The 20,666-nt window shown below is 44.7% G+C and overlaps 2 protein-coding genes and 1 long non-coding RNA gene across 5 annotated transcripts in view; all 3 read left to right on the forward strand.

The window, feature by feature from the left end:
* rps6ka1 (ribosomal protein S6 kinase a, polypeptide 1) overlaps positions 1-12,874 on the forward strand; it is a gene marked incomplete at its 5' end in the record, with an annotated part of 44,209 nt that extends 31,335 nt beyond the window's left edge. For 2 of the 3 annotated variants that reach the window (XM_084013645.1, XM_084013644.1), the window contains 20 exons: positions 4,827-4,943; positions 5,027-5,108; positions 5,817-5,897; positions 6,052-6,131; positions 6,228-6,334; positions 7,139-7,176; positions 7,644-7,786; positions 7,937-8,007; positions 8,089-8,177; positions 8,279-8,343; positions 8,449-8,551; positions 8,835-8,965; positions 9,382-9,507; positions 9,592-9,681; positions 9,761-9,919; positions 10,005-10,166; positions 10,248-10,324; positions 10,421-10,538; positions 10,621-10,758; positions 10,861-12,874. In XM_084013645.1, the coding sequence (XP_083869771.1) occupies positions 4,827-4,943; positions 5,027-5,108; positions 5,817-5,897; positions 6,052-6,131; positions 6,228-6,334; positions 7,139-7,176; positions 7,644-7,786; positions 7,937-8,007; positions 8,089-8,177; positions 8,279-8,343; positions 8,449-8,551; positions 8,835-8,965; positions 9,382-9,507; positions 9,592-9,681; positions 9,761-9,919; positions 10,005-10,166; positions 10,248-10,324; positions 10,421-10,538; positions 10,621-10,758; positions 10,861-10,983 (2,100 nt within the window). In that variant the 3' untranslated portion in view covers positions 10,984-12,874. Of the gene's footprint in view, positions 1-3,186; positions 3,673-4,826; positions 4,944-5,026; positions 5,109-5,816; positions 5,898-6,051; positions 6,132-6,227; positions 6,335-7,138; positions 7,177-7,643; positions 7,787-7,936; positions 8,008-8,088; positions 8,178-8,278; positions 8,344-8,448; positions 8,552-8,834; positions 8,966-9,381; positions 9,508-9,591; positions 9,682-9,760; positions 9,920-10,004; positions 10,167-10,247; positions 10,325-10,420; positions 10,539-10,620; positions 10,759-10,860 lie in introns of those variants that run through there. The other variant, XM_084013643.1, reaches the window with a different exon arrangement.
* A 4,789-nt stretch (positions 12,875-17,663) lies between these two features.
* On the forward strand, positions 17,664-19,042 carry LOC311015768 (uncharacterized protein). Its single transcript, XM_084013193.1, has one exon. It carries the CDS (start codon positions 17,679-17,681, stop codon positions 18,450-18,452), a length of 774 nt encoding a protein of 257 aa, XP_083869319.1. The 5' UTR covers positions 17,664-17,678; the 3' UTR covers positions 18,453-19,042.
* Positions 19,043-19,051: 9 nt separating this feature from the next.
* Positions 19,052-20,061, forward strand: LOC311015769. The gene is made up of 2 exons (XR_014597408.1): positions 19,052-19,919; positions 19,983-20,061. It is a non-coding gene; the product is annotated as an uncharacterized lncRNA (long non-coding RNA).
* Positions 20,062-20,666: the final 605 nt, after the last annotated feature.

Genomic DNA, 20,666 nt, shown 5'->3' on the forward strand with positions numbered 1-20,666 from the left:
TTTCATAACATTGCTTTATAGACCCTTTTATTTGCTGTCGACAGGAGCAACATTTGGCTTGTCTGGTTGTGTACGGCTGAATTTATAATGAAAACGGTCATTAGTTGCAGGAATCAAGAATTAGTGTGAGGATGATGCCGATAGATGAATTATTAATCATTAATGAAGTCAATAGTTGTGTTACTGGCACACAAAAGGATGATCTGTTTTCTCCGAGTGGTATTATTTTTGACATCCTGTCTACATTACTTGCAAATTACTAGCAGCAGCACCTTCATGTTGTGTTGTTTTCATAGTAATGAGATGGTTGGTTGGTTGGTTGGTTGGTTGGTTGGATGGATGGATGTTTATCCTACTCCGTCTCCCTCCATGTACACTATTCATTTCTGCCGTCTCCCGCTCTGGACTGACTCACCTCCTCTCCGTTCCAGCAGTCGGAGCTGTCATGCATTTGAAAACACGCAGGTGTTGCTGCTCTGTTTTCCAGGGGCGACGATAGGCTACAGTGAGACAAATCCTGTAATTGTCTTTTTGTTTTTCAGCTCGCTTACTGCCTGAATGAACTTCTTCATTCATGCCATTTTGACAGAGCCCTCTCTCTCTCTCTCTCTCTCTCTCTATATGTGCCTGTTTACCACATCTTATGAGTATTCCTTCCCCTCATAGTCATAGGGGGGACTCCAGTCTTCTGCTCACACCTCCTACACTTTGACATGCTGTGGTTGTTGAGGCGCTGAAACCTGCCTGACCTTTGCTGCTGTGACTGAACAGGTTTTTAACAGCAGGCCGGCCTCTCTCAGCTCCCACACACTCCTCCCTCGGACCTACTTTTTTTTGTCTCCCCTGCGGTAATTAATATCAGATCCAACAGTGAGATCTAGAGGAAGACAAGAGCGAACAATGTGAACATGCCCTAACTTGGCTAAAGCTCAGCTCATGGCACTCTTCTCTGGAGCACCGGCCTGGCTGTAGACCTGCACTGGCCCCTTGTGTTTATCGAAGACCATTACACCAGACGGGAGGGACATCTGCTTACTAGCCGTCAGAGAGAAGGACAATTCAAAATCTCTTCTCTTATCTCAGAAATCTCTTATTGCTGACATCGGCATGCACTATATTTCCCCCCCTTCTTTGGGATCTCCTGTGGTTGCCAACGGATGCTTGTGTAATCATACAGAGTGCCCATTTATGCAAAGTGAATCTCTTGTTTTGTTCAACTTCACATCACAGTGTGTAAAGCGGTTGAGTAGACTCGTGCTCCTGCAAACAGTTCCTCTGGCACCAAAGCGCTCCTCCTCTGCTCCCACTCAGAAAAAGAAAAACCTCCTTAAGAGACGCTTCCTCCTGCTCTGCAACAATTTCCTATCCCCCAACCAGTCAGTCTGCTGCTTAAATCCATTTCTGGCAACTTCACTTCCTATTTGTGTGTGCGTGTGTGTGCGATCGTATCGCAGTCATCTTGGTATTGCATACAGAAAGTGTTAGCTAACTCTGACGCGGAGGCTGTGTGCAGTATTTGTAAGACCGCGAGTGTCACGGACGTTCACTGACACCAGTGACATGGAAGCATCTGGACATGTGGAGGCTCATATTCCGCACCAAAAGCCGGCACACGCGAGAGGCAAGTTTGCCGCTTTTGTTCGCGCGTTTGTTTCTCATTAACCCTTCCAGTTGATGTGGCGAGCGAAGCTTCAAGCAGCAGCAGCAGCGTGTGTGTGTGGGTGTGTGTCTCTGTGGGTGTGTGTGGTATTTTTGGAGGAGTGGGTTTCCTGTGCGGGTGGTGGACGTGATGCTGAGCCACCGGCTTGTCAGCTGTGAAGTGCAAGGAAACGCAGGAGGACCTGTTTATCTCCCACCTCCTCTTAACTCCAAAACGCCTCGTAAAGGGTTCGTTTTGTTGGTTCGTTGAGACTCAAAGCTTCTCCAAATCACCTTGATGTGCCGGAGGCCATTACATTCTTAAATGATGAACTCCTTTCACATTAACATGGCCAGCAGCTTCACGTGCGATCAGTCGACTATGTTTCGGGAAATTCTAGAGGAGACATGTTTGATTTACTGACAAGGAAGGAAGTGAGATCGGTTCAAGAAAAGAGGAAGTGAGAAGTAGGAGGGAAGAGAGGTTTCCTGTCACTAGTGTGGCAACCATCACCATTCTGCCCTCTTCGAACTCTCTCACTCTCTGTATGTGTGTGTGTGAGAAAGAGAGAGTGTGTGTGTCCAGTACATCTGTTTTATTTGTATTCAATTTGAAGTTTGCTTAATTCGTATGTTCTCTTTAACCCATATTAACACCTGACACGACCCCCCTCCCCTCCCAGAACGAGTCTCCTATCACCTGGATAGAGAAGGACTTTGCCAATATTAGAGTCCAGGTACAGTAACATCTTATACACACCAGGCTTACACACCCTCTTTGCATTTTTGTGCCCTCTGGAGCTTCAATTCACCAACTGCAAAAAAAAAAAAAAATTGTTCAGCCTCTTCCGAGTATGCACCGCAATGCAGCGTAATCGGACGTTCCTGTGAAACGCAGGTCTGCTGACGGCTCAATTATGCTGCCGTTTGGTCAAGAGAGAGACGTTGACTCATGCGCTGTATTTACATGGCTGTGTGTCTTTTTAGGGATTTGCCGCACTGAGAGCAGTAAAGTGAGGGATGGATGGAGGGGAAAAAAGGAGGGAGAGGGTACTTAGGACCGGTCAGAGCTGTTTTAAGAGGCAGGATGAGCAGGGGAATGCTATTATGAGAGGGAAGAGAAGGACATGCCTTTCCACAGACAGGAAGATCTGTCATCCGCAGGCAATGAGTCCTCTGAATCATCCTAACATTGAGAGGGGACACCTCATCCTCTCTCTGCTTACCTCTGTCTGTCCTCTCGCTTCTGTTGAATTGTGAGTATAGGGTTTTGGATTCAAAGCACATTGGAGACAAAATACTGATACAGACAAGCATCTAGTGCTATGCTTTTCAGATATAAAATATGCTTTTTCCATCTCTCTTTGTTTTTTATTTATTTTCTGCATTGTTTCAGTTTCAATCCTCTCTCTCTGAGGTGAACACACCGTGTCTCGCTCAGCTGCAGATGTGTGTGGGAACTTGTGGGTGCGGGACTGTGAGAATACCAGCAGGCTCTTCCTTCCTGCCCTGCTTCGGTTCCAGTTCACTTCAGCTGCAGTCAGAGGACACACGGGGCTGATCAGACCAACACAGAGCAATGGAGAGAGGGAGGGAGGACAGGAGAGATCATGGAAGAGAACATTAAGATACAGATTTAATATATATATATTAAAAAAAACATATAGAAAAGGAAGAGGCTGAGTGATTGTTCCATATTTACTCGATGTCCGCAGAACTCATCCTGACATGAGTGCACTAGTGAGTCTAGAGTGAGTTCGGGGTGAGATGAGGTAAGGTTCAAGATGACTTGTGTGAGGTAGTATGGCGTTCGCCTTGTTATGGACACGGGTAGGATGACGAAGCAGACGTTTTGGAAATGCTGAGATGGACAAGGACAAGAGAAAGTTCAACGTGAGTCGCCTGCTGGCCCTCTACCTGTTCAAAAAGAACAAAGTCTTGGCCGGCAGCTCCTCAAACGGTGGCAGCTGTAGATCAACAGCTGCAACGAGCAACAGCGCCGGCACTTTACCTGCGCCAAGGAACCACTGGACGGTAAAGTGATACCTCCTCATGTTGGCGTGCCGATGATCAACAGAGTAGTCCCGGGGGGGCCGTTAGTGGCGCTGTGTTGTTGTCGAGCCCGGTCGTTTTTTAATGAGGCAGCAGAAGTGGCATTTTATTATCGCTGCGATGTGCAGACGAGGCTCGCTTCCCGCTGCTATCTGTGGTTATTTAGAAACGAGGTGCAGCTGAGAACCAAACCTGGTTTCCTGTTGTCAAATAAAGCCCCAGGCTGAAGTGGCCTGCGGTGTAGGTTGTTTATGGCGTATTGTAGAAGCTACATTTTCTTTTTTTATTTAAGATGGAAATTCATCATTATTTCCAGCATTGCTTAATTGGATGTTTGTTTTTAATTAAATGTATTAAATACTCAATTAGTAAATTCATTGACAGCAATTTTGACTCAAAAGCAAATGATGAAAATGACAATTTCCAGTTAAAGCCTCAAAGTGATGCATTTTATTTGGTTTGACAGTTCAAAAGAAAAAAGCAAGCAACAAGCGGCACACTTTACCAGTAAATATCTGCTATTTTTATTATTTTTTATTCATTAATGCTTGAGTCCACAACTACAGATTAAAATTAGATAAAGGTGCACATTGTATCTGGTGTCTGCAAAGATGTGATACAAACACGCAAGATGTCCTTCTTTCCGGTCTTAGAATTTGAGATTATACTATGGTTATGTGCCTGGTCGCAGGGTTGGGTGTTATTATGAGTGAAACTGTTGATGCTTTTCTGAATGTTTTTCACGGGTTGTGAGTGAGGTTAACATCAGGTCAGCAGCTGTGTGTTCATGAGGTGGAGCTCCACCCTGTAAGGAACCCAACAACTGTTGTCCAAATTGAAGGTTTACAGTCAACATTTCCAGAAACTACTAAAAAAAAACACAAACATGAAACATAATGGCCGGGTGTTATCGCTCACTCTTACACACATTCTCGCTTTTTTACTGAGCTTCCTCTTTCTAAAGTGTTTTATTTTGATATGTAATTGACAGAAGGAGACACTCCTATGCCTGAACTTCTCTCTTTTTGCACCGCAACCCTTACAAACACAGTGTTCTTGTTGTTTTCACTGTTTGTTCTGTGATTACTCACCGTCTTATTGCGCTTTTTTTCCCTCCTCTTTCTTGCACTCATCAGGAAGATGGAGACATCAAGGAGATCAACATTACCCACGTGGTCAAGGAGGGCTCAGAGAAGGCTGATGCCTCTCAGTTTGAACTGCTCAAAGTGTTGGGGCAGGGATCCTTTGGCAAGGTAACCGCTGCCTCTGCTGCTCCCCTTTTGTCCGACATTGGTCGCTCTCAGTCCTCTTATCTGATATATCGTGCTTATTGCAGGTATTCCTGGTGCGAAAGGTGACCAACCCGGATGCCAACCAGCTCTACGCCATGAAGGTCCTCAAGAAGGCCACACTCAAAGGTGCAGTAGCCTGTCATATGCTTGAATGGTGGCGTCACAGTGGGGCACTTTGAAAGGCTGCTTTTGTTGACAGGAAGTCATCTGATAGTAGCCGAATTTGCAGATAGTTGCTTTGCAGCTGATCTGGAACATCTTCTCGAAGAGGGGACATTCCCTCGACATCATATAAATGATAGTGACTTGTTCGTATCTGTGTCGTCTGTAGTTCGTCTGTAGTCAGAAAAGTTTGCCAAGTGAAGCACCTTGGTGGCAACCTCCTGAGTTGGATTTTTGTTGTATCTATCGCTGTCATAAAAAGGCAAAAAATGCCCCCAAAAAAACACACAAATATGAGGACTTGTTCCTTTTTTTTTACTATATCTGTGTAAATGCAATACTAAACAATCTTCTCACATTTTATTGAAGTAATATATTGCCTTTATGGAGCTGCACCCTCAAAGCTCAAAGTTCCCGTGAGATCGAAAGCTTTCTGTTTGGCTTTTGTCGTGTTTGTTTTGAAGTGGTGGTATACCCTCAGTTTCATGTAAAAGGGTGGATCTTTTCCTGTCAAATAGAGAACTGAATACATTACAAGCATGTAAGCATTCAGTCATAAGGCAACCACAACGTGTTGTTTGTTTTTACTGTGGCATAGGGGTGGTTTCTATTCTCATCAGTGCATCACATTGGGCCTACTTATCAATATATATATTTATATTCATCTTTCAGTGAGAGACCGTGTGAGAACCAAGATGGAGAGAGACATCCTGGCAGATGTCAACCACCCATTTGTTGTCAAACTGCACTATGGTGAGTCGGCCTGAAGAGTTTTTTTCATTTCACTCTGCTGTGAAGTTTTGGGGGGATTTCCACTCCCTTCCTGCCCTGTTTCTATGATTTGTAGAAACCGCGTTTCTTGATTTGCCGTTGAATCCGATTTCATGCACCGTGTGTGTCTTTGTAGCATTCCAGACTGAAGGGAAGTTGTACTTGATCCTGGACTTTCTCAGAGGAGGAGATCTCTTCACTAGACTCTCCAAAGAGGTGAGAGCAGATCCGTCTGGTTTGGGGGGTTTTTGCTGGCCCACTGTCCAACACTTGGTGATGAATATTTCTTATGATGTTATCCTCGCCTCCCAGGTGATGTTCACAGAGGAGGACGTGAAGTTCTATCTAGCAGAGCTGGCATTAGGGCTGGACCACCTCCATAGCCTGGGCATCATTTACAGGGACCTCAAACCTGAAAAGTAAGCACAAATGGACCTCCTGAACACCCAAAATCCTGTCCTCAGGTGCATATTTGATGAATCGTGCTTCTTGGATCCAAAACCACCTGGATATATACCAGAGTCCTGTGCTGGGACAACAAATTCACTGACCTTTCTCTAAAATATTCTTAGACAGTACTGGCCGTTAGTAGGAAAATTCCTCAAACTTGGCAGAGTTTTAGAATTATGAAGCCAAATCTCAGCTCATGAATCCTCAACTGTGGAATAACACTAAAATGTAAATACACACATTCTTGTAGTCTTGGTGGAAAAAGCTGTTATCCGTGCTCTCTTATTTGGAGTAATCTAATAAGAACCTGGACAAACAGTGCTTTGAATTTAAACAGAACTCCTCTTTGGTATGAGGAGTCATTCTACTGCACATTAAAGGCACTCAGAGGAGTTTTTAATTTGCTTTTACCGTGTATAATTATTATTCCCCCATGAAAATGTTTTGTGTATCCCTTAGGCCAAACAAACATAAATGCAAACCTGCCTCCATTAAACATTTGCAAAAGCTTAGGTTTTCAGCCCTGCATTGTTTACAGCGTTTTCTATTATAATTAGAGCATAGCTCCTATTTACGACTACCTCCAGTTGTTTGTATGCATCCCTCAACCTCTACAGTTCCCCTATGCGTGTGACGTGAATGTGTGATACTGTGATGTTCATCAAAAAAGGTCTATGAAGACATTTTTTTATGTTGTCATGGTTGTAAATCTATTTCTAACAGAATGAGCGGCGTGTGATTTATTCAACGTTTGACTATGTTTTCTTTTTTAGCATTCTGCTGGATGAGGAGGGCCATATCAAACTCACAGGTGAGTCTCCTGCTCTTCAAAGCCAGTCTCCTCTCTCACACACACATACACACACACACACACACACACACACACTTCCCTCTCCTCTACCTTGTTGACCTTCATTACTCACCCAAGTGGTGACAGCCCCCTTATCTTGCTGACTCCAGATATCTGCGTATGGCCTTCTACACGTTCCCTAAGTTTAATTGTTACACTTAATCTTACCTATCGTCCTCCATAATCACCGCCATGTATTTACCCCCGGGTCCTGCCAACCGTCGAACCAAAGGTGACCGCAGGAGATTAGAGAGAGGCAATTGTAACAAGTCTCTGGGGGACAAATGAGAGCATTGTAATTGTACTAGTGCAGTATATTGACACTGGTTGGGAAAACTGTCAATTGAATGATAAAAGATGCGCATGAGTCATATTCGGTAAATACTTGAGAATAACGACTGACTGTGTTTCGTGGTGTGTGTCTCCAGATTTTGGCTTGTGTAAGGAAGCCATCGATCACGAGAAGAAAGCGTACTCCTTCTGTGGTACTGTGGAGTACATGGCACCCGAGGTTGTGAACAGGCAGGGACACGACCACAGCGCAGACTGGTGGTCATTTGGAGTACTTATGGTAAGCAGGGCAATTTTAGGTTTTGGATTATTTTCAAGCCCTCTAATAATAATGTTCATAAGCAGTTTCTACCTTTTAACATAAATAGTGTATTGCACATATGTCTGCACGTACATATTAGTCACAGTAGTATGTTTTTTTTCTCCCTAGTTTGAGATGTTGACCGGATCGCTGCCATTTCAAGGGAAGGACCGCAAAGAAACCATGAGCCTGATCCTAAAGTGAGTGTTCTCAAGGAGTTGCTGTTGGAAATGCCTCTCTTGATATGTGGTGAAAATCATTCGGCCTGTTTTTCCCCGCAGGGCGCGTCTGGGAATGCCTCAGTTCCTGAGTGCAGAGGCCCAGTCTCTGCTCAGGGCTTTGTTCAAGAGGAACCCTACCAACAGACTGGGTAACTATCACCTCATGAACACCACTTTCACAAATGGCAACACATGCACTCTGGCTTCCTCATAGCTGCCGTTGGTTGATCTGGATGCGTTTCATTAAAAGGATCTGGTGCCGATGGTGCAGAAGAGATCAAACGGCATGGGTTCTTCTCCACCATAGACTGGAATGTGAGTTTGAATACGTGCACAGAATAAAACGGACTCAGTCTGTCTTTTGTGGGAGGAAAACCTTCAACTAATAATCAATATTAATAATCCTTCTTTTTTTTTTAGAAACTCTTCAGAAGAGAATTAAAACCTCCCTTCAAACCGGCGGTGGCGCGTCCGGACGACACTTTCTACTTTGACTCCGAGTTCACCTCCCGCACCCCGAAAGGTCAGAGATCAAAGCTGAACGTTCACTAATAGTTGCCTCCATGTCTACTTTCTTACAAGTATTATATGTTTCCTCCTTAAAGAAATCAATACCGGATGTTTTTTTGTTTAAAGGAGACACCGCTGTGATTACAGCTCCATTGAGATGCAATATCACTTTATTATAGCTGTGCTCATAAAATATACATACGCTTGAAAGCATGGTTTATTGCAATGGCATATTCAAACACGGATATCTCTATAACATCAAGACATATATCTCCCTTTTGTTCATTATCTTCCAGACTCCCCCGGCGTGCCTCCCAGTGCCGGAGCTCACCAGCTCTTCAGAGGCTTCAGCTTTATTGCATCGACTCTGTTGGATGAGGAAGGTTCAGTGGAGTCAGTCAAGCCCCCGCCACATCCGGTGGTCCAGGTCAGAATACGGAGTTGCTTCACTGTGATTTTCTTCATTTAAACTGCAAGGAGTTTTTAAAAAAATACTAGTGATTTCCGTAGTTTTACTGTGTTGGATTCACCGCTGAATACACAAACGACAGCTTTCTAAAGACAGATGGTGCCTGTGATGCACAAAGGGAGAAGAAGGGAAGGGAATGCTTCATTTGGGAGTATTATCTTGCTAAACAAAATTAGTAAGTGTCATAATGTGTGTTTTCCACAGAGATTATTTTCTGCAATTTGGGAAAATCCCATCTTTTTTTTTTTGTCTTCCAGGGTTTTCCCTACAAGAAAACGTCATCCCTGCACCACTCTATTAACTCTGTGTGCTCGAATGAGACCGTTTTACGACATAAATAAATACCATAAACGTCACACTCTTTTCCTCTGCAGCAATTACACGGGAAGAACCTGCTGTTCAGCGACGGCTACGTATTGAAGGAGGACATCGGCATGGGCTCCTTCTCTGTCTGTAAACGATGTATCCACAAAGCCACCAACGCAGAATACGCTGTCAAGGTATGAACACACGCAGCCATAGAAGGCTACGACAACAATCACGACTGTAATTGCTGATTGATTATTCCTATGTTGTGACAACAGATGATTGACAAGACCAGCACAGACCCCTCCGAGGAGATTGAGATTCTGCTTCGATATGGACAGCACCCGAACATCATAACACTGAAGGATGTGCGTATAAAAGCACGCGCTGATGTGACGTCATTATTTGACGGGGTAAAGTGTGATAACGCGTGTATTTCCACCTCAGGTATACGACAGCGGTAAGCAGGTGTTCATGGTGACGGAGCTGATGCGCGGAGGAGAGCTGCTCGATCGGATCCTCAAACAGAAGTTCTTTTCGGAGAGAGAGGCCAGCGCTGTGCTTCACACCATCACCAAGACTGTGGAGTACCTGCACTCACAGGGGGTGAGGGAAATCAGGTTTTTTTTTTTTGGTTGCTTTACTTTGCTGTGCCCCGGTTATCCGTCTTCATAACCCTTTCATCCTCCAGGTGGTGCACAGAGACCTGAAGCCCAGCAACATCCTCTATGTCGACGAGTCGGGGAATCCAGAGTCCATCAGGATCTGTGACTTTGGCTTCGCCAAGCAGCTGCGCGCCAACAACGGCCTGCTGATGACCCCGTGCTACACCGCCAACTTCGTAGCTCCCGAGGTGAGCATGGGTGACTTTTCTTCGTGTCGTGCATTGAATCTGGACAGTGCCGGACAGTGAAGTTTTAAAATGTCTTTGTAGGTGTTGAAGCGTCAGGGCTATGATGAAGGATGTGACATCTGGAGTCTGGGAGTCTTGCTCTACACCATGATGGCTGGGTGAATACGCGGACACCTTTTTTCTTCTGCTTGATTCGTCTTTCTCCCTCTTCACCGTACTCACTCTGCCTCCCGTTCCTCCCTTTCTCCCACCAGTTTTACTCCATTTGCCAACGGACCCGAGGACACCCCGAACGAGATCCTGAACAGGATAGGCAACGGTCACTTCAGTCTGACTGGAGGCAACTGGGACACCGTGTCCGATGCTGCCAAGGTAGAGCTAAGAATCTGAAACCGACTGACCTTTTCTCACGTTCCTCAGACGCGATTTCACATTTACCGTGTGCTCCCTCTAGAACCTTGTTTCCAAGATGCTTCATGTGGACCCCCATCAGAGACTGACTGCTAAGCAGGTCCTCAAACATCCCTGGATAGTCCAGAGGGACAAACTACCCAACAGCCAGCTCCCACACCAGGACCCCAAACTGGTCAAGGTAAATAGATCTTTAAAATGTCTGCAATTACGAATGGATGTCTTTTATTTTGGATAGTTAAAGTAGTTGGGCTGCAATCACCATGCTGCTGTTTATGTGCAGGGCGCCATGGCGGCCACCTACTCTGCCCTGAAGAACTCCCAACCGACCCCGGAGCTCAAACCCATCGAGAGCTCCTTCCTAGCTCAGAGGCGCGTCAAGAAGCTTCCCTCCACCTCCCTGTAGAGACTCAAACACAACACGATTGGCTCACTTGGAGACCGACCGAAAACGGCTCCTCCTGGCTCCAACCACCCAGTCAGCTCGCACGGGGACTCAAGCGTCCACCCACCTCTACCAGCCAAGGAACCCTGACTGTGGTCCTGCCCCCCTCCTCCCCCCCTGTCTTATGAAATCTTGCGATCGTCCTTCTTGTTTGGGCTCGTCAGCCAGTCTCCCTGGGCTAGCAAACGATCGTGACAATAGATGGGGGGCGATGAGGGCAAAAAAAAAAAAAAGAAGGTTGCAGGTTTTTTGGCAGATGTATTAGTGCTGTGCGTGCGAGTGAGCGTGAGTGTGTTTCGTGCATGACTAGCCACAGAGTCCATGCAGTTTTTTCCGATTGCGACGATGAAAGTTTTCTCTGCTCATCTGCTGTTATTGGTCGTCAACCAGCTTGCTGCACGCCTGTCCGTCTGCCGGTTTCGTTGTCCGTCTCCCTGTTCTTTTCTCGCAAAGTTAATAAGCTTTATATTAGCCGGTGTGCTGCCAAATGAACCTGTGCCGACAGCACAAAAACCACAGTACTGTCCAACTGCTGTTAAGTGTTTTTTGAAAGAGCATCATTAACGTGGATATTAAACATTTCTGCCTCTTTGGCTTTGGTACAGCCAGAATACGTGGATTCTGGCAAAATGTCAAACGCTGATGTTTTGGTTAATGTCAATCTATGCTTGTATTTTGTTTCACAGAGAGCGTGAGAGTGTGTGTGTGTGTGTGTGTGTGTGTGTGTGTGTGTGTGTGTGTGTGTGTGTGTGTGTGTGTGTGTGTGTGTGTGTGTGTGTGTGTGTGTGTGTGTGTGTGTGTGTGTGTGTGTGTGTGTGTGTGTGTGTGTGTGTGTGTGTGTGTGTGTGTGTGTGTGTGTGTGTGTGTGTGTGTGTGTGTGTGTGTGTGTGTGTGTGTGTGTCAGTTGCATGACTTGCAGTGTGTGTACTGTCTTGCGGGATCCTGCAGAGTCATGTGCATGGTCCGGTGACGTGATGATGTCATGTGGCTTCCTCGTTTCTCTGCTTGGTCAATCTGCTGGCAAACCATTTGAGATGTCTATTATTTTTTATTACTACAAAAAAAAAAAAATAGTAACATAGGTGGCTTTCTGTGAAAGAAAACTTGCCCAAGGAACAATGTGGCATGTTAAAATTCTATATTTGCTTCTTTTCTTTTTTTTCTTCTTTCTTTCTCCCACTGTGTTTCTTGGATAATGTGTATTGAATGCTGTTTCCTGTGTAGGCTGCTTTTGTTGTTGATTGTTTTTTTGTTGTTGTTTTTTTTCTTTTTGTCCAAAGAAAGTGGTGATTAAAAATAGTGAAAGACATGCTGAGCACATCACAAAGTCTAAAGCCGTACAGGTCTCTCCTTCTCTTGTGGGATGTGAAAGGGAGGAATGGCTGACACTGTCTCCTCCCCCCTTAAACACAGTCAAATCACTGGTTTGCTAACGTCACACAGACCTTCAGCAGTCTTTCTCGTGTGCTATTTAAATTCTGTTGATCACGTAACATGTTTTCATTTTATTGACCCTCGATTTGAGAAGAATAAATGCGTCTCATTGTAAGTAACTTCACAGGGTAGGTCCTTCTTTCAGCTTGTTGCCTGGGCCTACGAGTGAGGCAGAATGTCTTACATGGATGACACACAACAAACAAACCAAACGGCCTGTGCAGAAGGGAAGATGTGTGTGGCTCAACAATCTATGAACAGCTGTCTTACCTCAAAAGGGATCAAAGTTCTGTTATTAATCTCGTTTGGTGGCAAAATCATCCCTCCTTTGACTAAATTTATGGTGAGATGTTATTGTATGATAAAGATGAAGATTTTTATATCTTACAAATATTAAAAATTCAGTTGCTACGACAAACCGGCTCTCTTGTTCTGTTTTAACTCTTGTTTTTTTTGTGATTTAGTGTTTTCCAGCAATAAAATTCAATTTGCAGATCCAGCAGCCAGCTTCCCAGCAGAGGCAGATATAACATGACTATTGGCAATGGTTTGAAATGCTATATCCTGTCTCCTAAGAGTCATTACATCACATTAGTTTTCCAGATCTCACGAGAGTATGTTTCTGAGAAAGAACGGTCTATAACAGGGTTCATTCCCTCCAGCTCATCTTTCTTTCTTATCTTTTACTTTGGTGAATGTAGAGCGAAAGAATCGGTCATAATCATAAGAGAAGAAGGAAATAATTGTTATTAATGTAGCTGGAATACATGATTCAATAGAACAAATCAGCCATTACTGAACCATATGAATTATGAGCCTCTGAAAACAGCTGTCATTTACATGAATCATCATTGCAGACTGCCATGCTTCATAACAGACCTCATGTTTTACATCTCATATAAAATATGTGGAAAAATAACACTGCAGAAACACCATAAATGAGGGAGTGAAACTGGTATCAGCAGAGAACAAGAAACCCTATTCTGCACCTGTTTATCTGAGGCCTCGCCACCTGCCCTGTTGTGGGCTCAGAGCTGGGTGTGTTTCCACATTGTAGCCACTGGAGGGAGATAAAGCGCAAGGTTGTTTTTTTTTTACGTAAAAGTCAAATGAATCGTGGTAGTTCCACGCTTTTCTGTCATAGACAGTCAGGCTGACTCTTCTTTACTCTTCACCACTGTGTTGCCACGGCAGTAACGTACACACTCAACTTGTAAATGTGTCCTCTTTAAATCGTAGCTTCACCTGCTTATTGCACAATTTGTCATGCTAAATGCTAAATTTATTGGTGTGTACATACACAATGGAGACGGCTTACATTTGTATGCAAATGATGCTCTGCTTCAGTGCCTCTCCATCTGTCTCTTCCTGCCTGTAGCCTCTAAACCGTCATGTTATTCCTCCTCCTCCTTCTCCTCTTTCTCTCCTCCAGCATGCAAAACGCTGTGAACCACTGCAGCAAATTCTGCTTTACAGTATCAACTCGTAGTATCACCACATGCTTGTGCCTCTGTATGCAGAGCAGCACTCGCTTACATAACACTCACACGGGAGCGGTTTGCGCTGCTGCTTTCTCTCACTCGTCTGCTTTCTGCTGACAAGATTTATGCTGGGAAGCTGTACTGAACACAATCACGCTCAAGACAAATTGTCTTTATACTGGCACACATTCACACTCCCTCATGGGTTCTGCTGTCTCTACTTTGACGTCTACCAGTCATGCACACTGCAAATAATGCACTTTTACACACACTCAGCCTGCAGCAGCACCAGCCTGCTGATATCGATTAAAGAAAAACGGAAAACTAGTATCATCGCCATCATCCATCTCCTTTCCTGGAGGAGGAGAAAGTAGTGCAGGTTGTATTCAGGTCCTGTCAGGTGAAGCTGCTCCACTTAAATGGAGGCTGACTTGTTCTGGTGTTCTAATGGTGGCAGTATGGGTGGATGTGAGGGTGGATGCGGATCTCTGATCTGAGCTGTAACAGGATACTGAATATTTCAATAGAAGGTCTTTGCTTGTGTTTTCCTCCTGGCTGATGTGAGTTAGAGTCGTGATCCCTGGTGCTTGTGTTAAATTGCCTACGCAAGCACCGTCTCACTCTTGCTCTCACTAATGTATCATTTTTATGGTCACCCATGAATCATTCCCTGCACACAAACCCAATGCTTGCTTGTCTACATACAATACACGCTGCACACATTCATACCGGGAGGAAATAATGCGACTGCGCCTGTCATTGGGTTACTAGATGTATTATGTGATCTGGTACATGCAAAGTAATGAATAATAGCTGCACCAGCTATGGAGGTTATTTAACATTAATCAAGAAAGAACGGAAAAATGCAATTATGCCCAAAAGAAGAACCATTTTTTTAAAAAAGCATTCATGTCTGTTAAATTACAGTCTGTACATTCCATTCTATGTCAATTTTGTCAAAAAAAAAAAAAAAATTTTAATTCAGTGATGATACATCCTATTATATTGTTTTATGTCACTATATGCTTATATGCCAGTGACATTTACTTCTGTGACTCAGTCAATCGTTCACCTTCATCCTAATTTTCATCATTTTTATGAAATGTATAAAAGGTAAGAAATGAGCTGCAGATCCGACTTCGTTCACTGAACTGATGCTTGAGACGAATGGACATACAATATATGAATATTTTTTAACTAAAAGCAGACTGGACATGCTAAAGGCACACAGATGCTCTCACTCCTCCACGTGTGCATCCGATACACACATACTGCACCACACAGATTAACGTAATCTGGAACAGAGTGGTGTATGAGAGCTTGAGAGCAGGCTTTCATCACAATTTTTGCAATAAAGAGAGGAGACACCAATAGATGGAAATGGAGTTGGAAATAATTCTACTTTGGAAGGATTAAGCACTTAAATGAATACTGCATATGAACAACTTGTCGTGTGTGTGCATTCATGTGTGTGTGTGTGTCTACTGTGTCCTTGTAAACATAAAAAAATGTTTCCAAGTACACATGTTTAACTTTTTCATAACAAAAGATTTTTTTTTTTTTTTGGCTAAGCAGCTTTCTGTTTGCAGGCGGGCCAAGTCCTGCTGCTCAAGACGTTTGCCAATGATGATGGCAATCTGTGTGTGCTGCTCTGCAGGCACCGTGTGGGATTAGTTCAGAGTGAGTCGTTTTTAACTGCGGGATGCTGCGCAACATTGGGCATCATGTAAAACATGCGAAAAATACTCCACTGAAGCATGTCGTCTTGATTCCTAAAATCTGTACTAACTGAAGCAGTCACGTTTAATGCACGCCTGTATAAATGGAAGGGAGATTGTGCAGCACATGCAAGTAAACCTAATAAGGCTGCACTACGTTACCCTTGTTAAAATTAAAGGTAGTATTACAAGTCAACATGTTCAGTCCTGCATGTACACTTTTGAATATTATGTAACATCAACCTCCTTCACAAACTAAATATTTCAGAACTCGACCAACATGCTTTATTCTTAACTCTATATTGTATCGTTGACTCCTGCGGCGCCACAGCAGCACAGTTTACTTTGTAAAATGTGCCGATTTGAATAGAACCATATGATAGAACCCCCCAATTCTATAGCAGGACTTCCCCTATATTGCTTTTGCCTCTCTGCTTTTCTCTGCCTTCTCTCTAGAGGCCAGTAAAGATAAAAGCAGGGGCAGTGCTGTCTGTGTTACTGCTAATGTAATGCCAATCCTGAGATAAAAGCTAAGAGCTAAGTGAACACTCAAATTTGCGTGAGTGTGAGTGCGGCAGAAGCTCTGACCTGCTAAAAGCACCATTGTTGTGATTCACTCTTGCTAAAGGCAGTTATTTAAAACATCACTCCTTAGTGGTCCGGTGTTACCCTTTCTCCTGTGTCTGCGGTGTATTTCATTTAACTTATCCCCTGTCATTCATACTGACATCACTCATGCAATGTCGCTGCAGAACCAGTCAATATTGGTCTAGACGGCGGAGAAGCCTGGCTGCTAATGGGGTGGATAACATGATAGCGAGCTGAGGAAGAAGGGAAAATATGAATGTAACGGCTCGCTATCAGAATTCGTGAACTGTCAATATTGTTGAGACGATTCAGATGTGAAACATGAGCTCAGGCTCAGGTTTGTCTGTAACAATGAACAACCAAAGACCTTCAGGATACACATGTATTCAGATTCAGGGTTAGAGTCTGCATTTTCAGTTCACCCTTTCTTTTTCCACTTAAAAACTGCCTAAAAAGAACATTTATTTTGGTTATCTTTGCAAATGTGTTTAGATAATATGATGCTCGCTTTATCTTTTGAAATAAGTGGATCCGAGGGCACGGGGCCGGACGAACCAGAGTTGATAAATAGGTCTACTCACGACAGTATTTTCAGGGGGATAATGTTTTTATAAGCCTGCCATTCTTGGTACCACGGTTAAGTGCACTTCCGTGTGTCAGAAAGTGATTCAACTTAACAAATCAAATTTAATTTGTTTCCCTTTTTTCCTCCTAAACCACCAGATTTGCAGCAAATAGCAGTTTCTTAGCAACAGCGAGTCTTCCTCGCACCCCATTTGAGTGCTCAAATATGAGCATAAATGTCAACAGGAACGTAGCGTGTTGTGTTTTTGTTACTAGAGAAGATCTGAACATGCACCTTTGTGTGTCCTGCTGTTTATTTATTAATGTGTCTTATAGAGGTAGATATAGTTTGCGGCAAAGCTGTGAGCTGCCAAATAGGTCAGAAGAGGGATGGAATGTGGGAGAGTGAATACCAGGAAAGGGGTGATAATGCTGAGCAGCAAGGTGATAGAGGGGAGAGAGAAATTAGAGCATCACCCCTCCCTCCCTCCTGTTTTTGCCATCTGATGAAGAGAAGGCGTTGCTAGGGGCAACCATCCGAGCAAGAGGATGGGGGAGAAAGAGAGGGAAATGACCAGCTGGTGGGAGGACTGGCAGCAGGGCGATGGATGGGAGAGCTGAGTGAGTCAAACGGCAGCAGCAAAGAGGAGAGAGAGAGATAGACCTGCGTGTCTTACGTCACTGCCTCGCTTGACTGAGCAGAGCCGATCAAAGCAGAACTACAGATGACGACGAAGCAAAACAGAGGTCTGCCAGCATCAGCAGCACAGAGGCCCCGGCTGCCCAATCATCAGCATGCTCATGAGTTCGGCAGCCAATGAGCTGCCAGGAGGCCCCTCCCCCCCAGCACCGCCACTCAGATCTCTTATTAATGAATGGAGAGGCTCCCAGGCTGGATCGCTGCACATCTCCGCACTTTCTGCTCGGCCGCTCTCCGCTCTGGCAGAAGAAGACGGAGGGGAAACATAGACGAGGACGGCAGAGGCGCAGCGAGAGTCCAGCCATGAACAGACGACTAAGAAAGTCACGCTGCCACGATGAGTACTCAACCGGGGACGTAGTAGCAGCAGCAGCGATTCAAAACAAGGACCCGCATCCTGACATCCACCCGCCGGAGTCACCTTCTCCATCATCATCCTCCTCTCCGCCTCTTCCTCCACTAGCCATGCCACCATCCACATCGGCCTCCGCTCTCCTGGCGCTGGCCTCTCCGGCCACCAGGCGCTCCATTTCCATGGGAGACTTCCGGAGGGTGACGGCGGCTCTGCGAACCGGCTCTGAGCCGCCGTCCACCTCGGCCACGGCCCCCACCTCCAAGCTCGTGACGCCCAGCTCCAGCATGGAGTTCGAGGCCGCTCGACGGCGCCTCCTGGAGGTGGAGGAGCGCCAGCGCGTCATCCGGGAGATGGAGCGCCGGCTGGAGGAGCTCCGGGAGGTGTATGTGCGCTCGGAGCAGGAGGTGGTCGTCCACGGGGAGGTGGTGTCGCGGATTTCCAGTGCCGCCCAGCAGGGGGAGCTGCACGTGGTGGAGAACACCCAGCGGCTGAAGAAAGGCCTGAAGTTCAAGAAACATCGGCCCACCATCGTCTTCACCTCCATGCTGGGACTCCGCACGTGCCTCCCCTGGCCTGTGAAGCTCAAATAGGACAATAGAGATTGCATTTCCACTAGCGCTTTAGAAATGTGCTTTACGTAAAACGGGAGGATGGACCTCCGAATGTTAGCTACCATTCGTTGACACCGCTGCTCTCCAGTTTCCACTTCTCTGCTTTCGTATCCCGAGGCTGGTCCTCCGGGTCTTTAGAGTGCCTATAATAATAATCACAAATGCTAGTGAGGAGCTTCCTGCTCAGTGTATTTCTGTGGAAATTCTCTGACTGGCTATCTAAGCAGTGCTAGGTGCAATGTGTCATTACGTCTTCATTGTTTTCAAAGATGCTTGTAGGGACTTGGGTATTATTGTAGGATCAGATGAGTCTTTTTTTTTAGGTGACGTGGGAAGAGAGGTGCAGACTGGCCTTGTGAGGTAACAAGAGCTTTGTTGTGTGCCTCTTAACTTATGCAGCAATGAATGAAAAGTCAATAAGGGTTACATTGGTATTAAGGTTAACCTTTTAAGAGGAGGAAAGGAAAGGACTGAAGAAAGCACTGAACAATCCGTCTCTCCAAGAAGTGAAGTGAGAAGTGAAAGAGAATCCGATGTGGAAGCATTGATTGGATTGCTGTTCCATTAAAAAAAAATTCAGGTGGCTGAGACGTACACAGAAAATGTGCCTTGGCTTCTCTGTGAACGCTTGTCCACGAGCAATTGCCGGCATCGTCGAGGAATATCAAGGGAGCAGGAGAGGAGTTCAAGCCGGGACGATTCCACCTGTGGCCTCTTTTTATCCAGTCACCTAGCAACCATTCATCTCTATCCTAAATCCGTTTCTGCAAACCTACAGAATGTATCCACCAGAGCACTGCAACGCTACACGGCTGTAGAATTAAGGATCCAATATTCCTGCTGCATTTATTTCAATTACATCATAACTCGCTATATAGTAAAAAAAAAAATATAGTATTTATAAAAGCTGTTGCTGAACCTGCTCATTTATTTGATGATTAGCAGTTGCACTTAGAGTTAAGCTGTGCATGTTTCAGCAGGGAAACCTAAGATGGGCCATCACTGTTTGCTGATCGTGTCTTGGTTCTGTGTGTTATACGAGCATGATATTAAGAGCTGCAGTTTGGCCCAATAGAATGACGCAAGTATAGTATTTAGTGTGTAAAACGACAGCTTCACTGTAATCATAACCCACTTTTTTTATTTATGGCATATAGGGAAGTTACATAGTATGACTTCATTCAGGGTTTCAATGCCAAATCCAAAAGGTTTGGTTAATTTGGTTGATCAATCAGTAATTATATTGTGATCATTTGCGTACAGCAGTATCTTTGTCCCATATGTAGTGAATGACCTGATTTCCACTCATAGATCGCTAATTTTTTGGCCTAATTCTTCTCCTCCCATTTCATTTCTTTTTTGGATTAGCAATGACTGTGTATCCCTTGTATTCTGCTACTCCACCAATCCCTTGCTTCAGCTGTATGCGTGTGTGTGTGTGCGTGCGTGTGTGTGTGTGTGTGTGTGTGTGTGTGTGTGTGTGTGTGTGCGTAGATACACAGCCAATAGACATGGGATATCTATTTCTGGTATTTGAAGGTTACAGCAGAGAGGCAGGCATTTAATCTCAGTGCAGCATCCGCTGGGGGGAGAAATAGCACACAGCCATGTGAGCGCATGTTCGTATCCATCTATCTGTGCTACTTTCGACAAGAATGAAGAGGGATTTCTGCAAGTACAGAATCCTTGCTGATGTTTTTTTTTCTTGCTCTCCTATCATGGATGACCTCACAAAGAAAAACACGAGGCTGTTTACAAGAGAGGCACGTGGTTTGACAGAAGCATAATTGCTTCGGTTTCCCGTAAAGTCATCATGTTCACTTAGATATTCCAATTTTAATTGCACCCTAGTTGCAAGGATACACATAATTACTGCGTCATTTAAGATGCATTAGGCATGTCTCTTTGTCTTTGTGAAGTCGAGGGTGACGGGAAAAAGGCATTGATGAATTACTGGATCAGGGTACCTGCAGGCAAAGTGAGAGTAAAAACCTGGTGCATGAAAATTAGATATGAAGACTAAATGCACAACCTAATATGTTTCAAATCAAATAGAATGAAGACACGGTTTAGCTTTTTTAATGTGGACTATAAGGGCTTGATTGATTGGATTTGTCTGGGTTTATTGGGGGCACACATGAGTTTTCTTTACCCCTATAGCAAAGAAAATGTTAGATTCAGTCTCACTGTTGA

Source organism: Eutrigla gurnardus (genome assembly GCF_963514095.1).
Source record: "Eutrigla gurnardus genome assembly, chromosome: 7".
NCBI classification, from domain to species: domain Eukaryota; kingdom Metazoa; phylum Chordata; class Actinopteri; order Perciformes; family Triglidae; genus Eutrigla; species Eutrigla gurnardus.